Raw genomic sequence first — 7,653 nt, forward strand, 5'->3', positions numbered from 1 at the left:
GGCGTTTGGTATGCTTTCCTTTATTGGTCAGAGTATTGGTCAGAGTACAGGAGTTGGGAGGTCATGTTGCAGCTGTACAGGACATTGGTTAGGCCAGTGTTGGAATATTGTGTGCAATTCAGGTCTCCTTCCTATCGGAAAGATGTTGTGAAACTTGAAAGGGTACAGAATAGATTTACAAGGATGTTGCCAGGGGTGGAGGATTTGAGCTATAGGGAGAGGCTGAACAGGCTGGGGTGTTTTCCCTGGAGCGACAGAGACTGAGGGGTGACCTTATTGAGGTTTACAAAATTATGAGGGGCATGGATAGGGTAAATAGGCAAATGCTTTTTCCTGTAGATGGGGAGTCCAGAACGAGAGGGCATAGGTTTCGGGTGAGAGGGGAAAGATATAAAAGAGACTCAGGGGCAACTTTTTCACGCAGAAGGTGGTATGTGTATGGAATGAGCTGCCAGAGGATGTGGTGGAGGCTGGTAAACTTGCAACATTTAAGAGGCATTTGGATGGGTATATGAATAGGAAGGGTTTGGAGGGATATGGACCGGGAGCTGGCACGTAGGACTTGATTGGGTTGGGATATCTGGTCGGCATGGATGGGTTGGACCGAAGGGTCTGTTTCCATGCTGTACATCTCTATGACTCTCTGACTCTAAAAGATGGCTTCATTTTTTTTCTACCTTTTAAACACATTACCCTAACATACTGATAACTTTCATATAAGTTCCCCTGAACTTCTTCCCGTATACCTCGATATATACATAAAATATTAAATAAATGCAAATCTCATCTAAACTCTCTCAGTTAAATCTGTGATAACACATCTGCAATTACATTCTTCCAACCTGCAACATGTATGACTTTAAAATTAAAAATCTGTAACATAAGACTCCAACAAAATAGTCTCATATTCTTATCTTTAAAACATTCTAAGAATGTAAGCGGATTGTGGTGAGTGTACACAATCATCTCCGACACATTGTTCGTAACATACACATTAAAATGCTGTAAGGCCAGTACCAAACTCAATGGTTCCTTTTCGATTGTGGAGTATTTCCTCTGCTGATGTTGATCTTCTTTGAAAAATAACCAACTGGCAATTCAATGCCATCCTCATTTTCCTATAGGATACAGCTCCAACTCCAATGCCATTAACACCGATGGCGACTTTAAAAGGTTTTGAAAAGTTTGGTGTAGCTTAACCTGGTTTGGTGGTTAATATCAATTTCAAATGGTCGAGTGCACCCTGGAATGGTTCTGTCCACCGAAACTTTGTGTTCTTCTTCAGCAAATCGGTTAACAGTGCCACTATATTGCTGAAGTTTGTAACAGGCCTCTGACAGAATCCGCTGAGTCCTAAGAATCAAAGCACCTCTTTCTTCAAGGTTGGTCATGGAAATTCCTCAATGGCCTTCGTCTTTGCGTTCTGTGGGGTCAACCTTCCATGACCGATGTTATGTCCCAAGAACATCACTTCTGCTTTTGAGGATTCAGTTTTGTTTTAAGTTTATCACCGGTTTTGCTTCTTGCAGTTGTGCAAAGAGCTCTGCCAACTGTACCATGTGATCCTTCCAGGACTTACTAAAGATCACTACATTGTCCAAATAGACTGCACAGTTTGTTAACCCAGCCACAACTCTGTTCATGAGTTGTTGAAATGTGGTGGGTGCATTCTTTATTCCAAAGGGCATCACTTTAAACTCATATCGCCCATTTATGGTTACAAATGCAGAAATTTCTTTCACCAACTTATCTTTTACCTTCGCTTCTATAATACTAGTCTGATAAAACTCCCAATTAAGATTTATAAAACAACATTTCTTATCTCAAAACCAGGCTGCTGTAGGTTCTGGTCTTCGGATCTTCCTGTGTCTTCTTTTCTCCTTGTTAAGAAATTCTGCATCACAAGTTACTGATCGAAAAGGCACTTTTAAGAGAGATTTTTTAAAGCAGTCTGTTACATGCTTGGTCTTGGCAGTTCTCCTCTCAACTGTTCAATTTTCCCCTGATATGATACCCCATAGCATCGGATTGTGCCATTGGCTTTTAAGATTGTCAATACACTCAAATCAAGCTTGATTGGAAATTGATTTTTTTTCAGGGTATAATTCAAACTGATTGGCTGAATTTAAATTTATTTTTGTCTCCAGGCAATGAACTAATCAAGTTGTTTGACCCAGTGTTACATTGTTACCTTAGTGAGAACATTTGGTGCTGTGTCCAGTAGTTCTGCTGCTTTCAACGCTCTTAAAGTATACCCACATCTTCATAACATACTTCACTGAGTAAATGCCAGATGATTCTACCTTCAATGTGTATCTGGATCCTGTAGTTTCAGCAGTCTAAAAGATTCTTTTTCAAAATGTCTTTGTAGGGTGTGGGTTTCACTGACAGGGCTAGCATGTATTGCCCATCTCAATTTGCCTTGGAGAAGGTGTTGGTGAACTGTCTTCTTGAACCGTTGCAGTCCATGTGGAGTTGGTCCAATAACAATATTGTTTGGAAGGGACAAATCTACTGTTAGGTGTTCAGTTCTTAGCTACCATTCACTAATGGATGTGGCTGTACTGCAAAGCTTAGGTTGTATTGGTTGATAGTGGGACCACTTAGCTCTGCCCATTTCATGCTATATCTGCTGCTTGGCACATGGAAGTAGACCCCTATAGTAGCTTCAGCATGTTGACCACATTTTGTAATATCCCTGGCACTGCTTCTGACTTGCTCCCCTGCATGCTTCATTGAATAAGTAAGGACATTAATTTTACAAAATATTAATTGTCAGAACAGTTTGTGGAAGTTTTCATCATTTGAACAATGCAATACAGTAAGCAGTTTATTTTTAGTTCAATTTTTAAAAATAGTTTTCTTTCACCTCCAGTTCACAAAGGCACATTTTCTGCTTCCTCTGCTGTCTTGATTTCAAAGGTGTACCCTCTTCTTCTCTCCCCTATTCAGTAAGTGAAAGTACTCACATCTTCTCCCAAATTGCCCTTATTACCAATTTGAAAGTCTCCTTAACGTTGTTGCTTCGTTTGAAGATTCCACTATGCTGCAGTTCATGGCTGGGGTTTTCCAGTCACACAGTATTAATAGCAAGACCTCCAGTCTGCTGAGAAAAAAAAAATCTGCTGCACAAGATATCATCTGTGAGGTGTGAACTGGTAGTGGATGGGAAGATTACACTCAGATTTACATTGGTTTATCCTGGTGAGCCATGTACAGACTGAGAAATATTAATTCCTGTTTGATCATCTGGAAAAACAAACTCACCCCAGCTACCTGTTGTGAATATTAACTATCTGCATAAAACATGAACATTTGACATGCTTGGAAGTCAATTCCTCTTTTATGTTATACTGCTCTTTCATAGTAACATTTTTCAATTATTGTCATGCACGTTATATTTTTTTTGCTACATTAAAAAGTGGCAAATGTTTAGAAATCCCTGCAACTGGGTAGTGTGGTCAAAATCTCCACTGAACTGTCTGTTTGATGTTGTCACGCAAATAGTGCAAAAGTGGTGGAAGGTTTAGAAGGCTGTTTATCAGTCTGTTTCTGAGTGCTCCTCTCATTACCAACAACATAGAGAGGTGCTTAAACACAGAGAGTCTGACTCAGAGGCAGGGACAGTACCTACAGAGTCACAAGACCCCCACAGAAATTTGCTTTCTGATTATTATTATCTGTCATCACTGTGAAGGATGGTTTACAATAGCTCCTATCGACATCAAGATTGCAAACTCATTCTTGAAGAATGTGTTTGTAACTTCATTACAAACAGAAAACTGCAGGAATTTTTCCTCTATGTTAGCTGACAAACTTAAGTGAGAATTCATTGTATGCAAATAAAATTAAAACTTATCTTAAATTATTAAAGATTTCTTGTAATTTTAAATTAAGATCATTGTTACAATAATGAATGATTGGTGCATTAGGGTATCAAAACAACTTCAGTTCATAAAATACTTAAAATTCACCATGGCAATTTCAAGGAATATAACATAAACCATGTATAAAATTAGAACTGAACTCAACTGGGCTCATTGTCTCTATTAACATTCAAAATTTGAAACACTAGAAGATAGAATCTTATTGAATTCCTAATTCAAACCATTTTAATTCCTAACTTTAATCAGCAACTAGATTGCATCTCAGGCATAACAAAAACCTAATCTCCTTCTTGTTGAATTCTAGCAAATTCTCTTTGGTTTTTGGGAATTCTAGTGAACACAGAAATCCGATGTTATTGCGAGAAAGAAAAAATTTAAATGGCTGATATTATTCCTTGTCATTTGCAATCTTGTGAGAGCAAAAGTGGTTACAGTTAACTGATGGAAACAGTTTGCAGAATGAGTGACATTGATTTTGAAGAATCAAAGGTTTTAGGATGAATAATACATGAAACATAAACTGTGCACAGGCGTTGCCTTTATTCCTGCCTTACCTCCTGGAGTTTAATTTCCTTGCGACTGAGAGTACTCAGCACTGTGCTGTTCCTCACTTTTTCTAAATTCTGCCATAATTTCATGCCCAGATTATTTGTTCTCTGATTAAGTTTTACTGGCTGTGTTATCATTTGAGCAGGTGCATTGGCATCAGTCTTTCCTTCCTGAGGCTCAGCTTTGTTTGTGAACTCTGGCCTGTCTTTTTCAGTGCAATCTTGCATCCGTCTTGTCTCAATTTCTTGAATGGTGCTCTTTTCCCGATATTCCTGGTACAGAAGTTCTAGGGTAATACAAATTGGTGTATTTCAGTTGATGAATCAGATTAACTAAGCATACAAGCACTATGTGGTAATAGCCTGCAGTTCAAGGCAGTTTATCAGATCACGAGAAACAGTAGGAGAATTCTTAGATCTATGTTATTAGCTTGTGATTGTTTTATCTACAAATGGTTATAATGAACATTTCAGGATGAACAGAGCCAGCCTGTGGTACTATCAGCATCCTAATCCTTCCTTCAATTTAAAACACTCTGCAATATTCATTAGCAGCACAGTTATCCAGACAATTCTGAAAATTTTCAAAGGTTGCATTTTCTTGCAACATAATCCACAAAGGCACAGTAAAGACAACATTGGAACACAAAAACCTATTTAAATGACAGATTAGAGGGAATGTGTTTTCAAACTGCTGAGATCTGTATAAGCAGAGTGACTCAGTTACCCTTTGCCTTCATAAGAATGGAATCAATGACTTCCAAGTTAGTTCTCACAAAGAATGAGAATCAAACAGACATTAAGGTCATTCCCAGCATCCAACTTCACAGACTCATTAGCAAACACTTTGAAGTAGGTCATCCATGATTTATGATATATATTTAGTGGAATGTCCGGCAAAGGAGAAAAGAGAGGTCAAGTAATTAGTTTCCAAACAAAGAACAGCCAAAACTTCTCAGGTCTTCAAATATAATTTGTTCCAACCTCAGGGGCAGTGCAATGCAAACTGACTGTAACCCAGACTTGGTGGGTGCTGATTTTGCCCTGGATGTATCTTTGTAATGGAGCACAGTTAGGGTGGATGCTCTGCTTGGGGAAGTGGAGATTTTTTGGCGGGGCTGGATGTGGGATCATACAACTGTTGTAGTAGATAGGACTATGACATGAACATCTGAATCTAAACATTTGTGTGACTTTAGCTTGGTGATTAACAGGAGAGGTAGATGTGGAATCCACATTGCCCATCTGTGCTTAGGTCATGCACTGTACCCGCATTGAAGAAGATTAAACAATTTTTATTACCAATTTCAGCGCAGGTATAGTCAAAAGATTTCTGGGGGAAGGAGATGCTGCCAACTAAACCAGCACCCAGAAGGATAAAAACAGTAAAACTTCCAAATACCACACATTGGTCCAAATCGAGCTTGGATGTGACTACCACTGTCACTTCCAAGTATTACAGGGTTTTTTTTAAACTGCTTGTTCCCTCTGGGCAGCACAACACTTTGCATCCAATACCTTTTTCTAGTCATGTAGGTATCTGTGGGAATATGTAAATTGTGTAACCTCTTTCTGACCCTGAATGCTCGGACTGAAGATGGAGCAGATGGCTCCAGCAGGTTCAGTATTGTTAGGTTCCACAATCTATGGGCCTTCAGGCCTGAAATCTAACTTTTGATCAAGGTTTTCCACCATCCCGGGTTGTCCTTGAATTCCCAGGAATTAAAGATCAATTTATAAACATTGTGAAAATAACTTTGAGAAATCTCCCCAAAGATGTGTTTGGAGTATTTCATTCATCCCTGGAAACTCTATAGTCCAACCGATAATGAAATGCAAAGTCAACACATCGTCTTACTGATGTATTTGCAGAATGTTAAGTCAGTCCTCTGTCATTTTACAGTTACATTCAACTTAGGTCGTGCGATGAGGTCTCCCATAATCTTCCCAATCAAAGTAGACAGCGTTATCAAATGGTGCTCTGCAGGTTTGGATATTCAAGTTGTAAGATACTGAAATGGTCAACAGTTTTGCCTTTGAATACCAAAGCACTGACATCTTGCAACAGGCAGGGCTCTGAGAATGTCCTTCAGAGGAGCTGGATAAGGTGTTTGTGAGACATTCTCAAAACGTCTTCATCTGAGTCAGCCTATATAAGAATCGATTGGTTTAAAAGTCTAGCTTTCAATTTCTTAGTGTGGGGCGAAAGATAAAATCTAAGTTCCTTTTTTCCTCATTCCTGGGATGTGGATGTCACCAGCAAGGCTGGCATTTGTGGTCCGTCCATATTATTCTTGATCTGATTGACTTATTAAGGACCATCATAGCTAAGATCTATTGCTACAGATCTGGAGTTTCATGTAGTCCAGACAGATAAGGACACCAGATTTCCTTCAAATTTGCCAATCATACAAAAATAGATGGGAAGGCATGTTGTGATGGTGACAAAAGGAATCAGCAAAAGGATACAGATAGGATTAATGAATGGGCAACACCTTCAATGATAGAGATTAATGTAGGAAAGTGTTAGATCATATATTTTGGCAACTGTGGGAAAAGATTTGCTAACCCACAATAGGCCCACAAAAGCAAATTGGCCAAATTGTACCAGGACACCCAGAATTCCCGAGCAACTCACAAACTGGGTCAGATGATACGCAGACAATGGAATACACTTTCAAACTCCCATGGACATGACAGAGGCTCAAAGCCCTCAGGGCAGTTTCACAACCCAGCAACAGCAAAGCCACACAAAGAGTGGGACAGACAGATAGGTACCACAGGATAATGGAAGCACCTCACCACTCCAGAAAAGACTTTAACACCTACCTGGGAAGATGAATGGAACCATGATACTGTCAGGATGTTGCATTGTGTGAAGGAACTGGACACACATCCAATAAACTGTTTTCCAATTAGCACCCTTGCAACTAAATTACTCTATTTTCAGAAACATTGTATTTTCCCATTTCTTAATCAGTGTCATTGTGCAGCATTACTATAAAACTGGTCTCATTCTCAGCCCTCGGAGGAGAAAATCAATTAGGTAAAAACAATGACTGCAGATGCTGGAAACCAGAGTCTAGATTAGATTGGTGCTGGAAAAGCACAGCAGTTCAGGCAGCATCCGAGGAGCAGTAAAATCGACGTTTCGGGCAAAAGCCCTTCATCAGGAATACAGGCAGAGAGCCTGAAGGGTGGACAGATAAATGAGAGGA

At 39.4% G+C, this 7,653-nt stretch overlaps 1 protein-coding gene across 3 annotated transcripts in view; it reads right to left on the minus strand.

Annotated features, from left to right (window-relative positions):
- The window catches only part of ngef (neuronal guanine nucleotide exchange factor), a 101,341-nt gene that overhangs the window by 43,754 nt on the left and 49,934 nt on the right, over window positions 1–7,653 (minus strand). For all 3 annotated transcript variants that reach the window (XM_043701979.1, XM_043701980.1, XM_043701981.1), the window contains one exon: window positions 4,442–4,722. In XM_043701979.1, the coding sequence (XP_043557914.1) occupies window positions 4,442–4,722 (281 nt within the window). The remainder of the gene's footprint in view (window positions 1–4,441; window positions 4,723–7,653) is intronic.

The sequence above is a fragment of the Chiloscyllium plagiosum genome, chromosome 13 (assembly GCF_004010195.1).
Source record: "Chiloscyllium plagiosum isolate BGI_BamShark_2017 chromosome 13, ASM401019v2, whole genome shotgun sequence".
Classification (NCBI taxonomy): Eukaryota; Metazoa; Chordata; class Chondrichthyes; order Orectolobiformes; family Hemiscylliidae; genus Chiloscyllium; species Chiloscyllium plagiosum.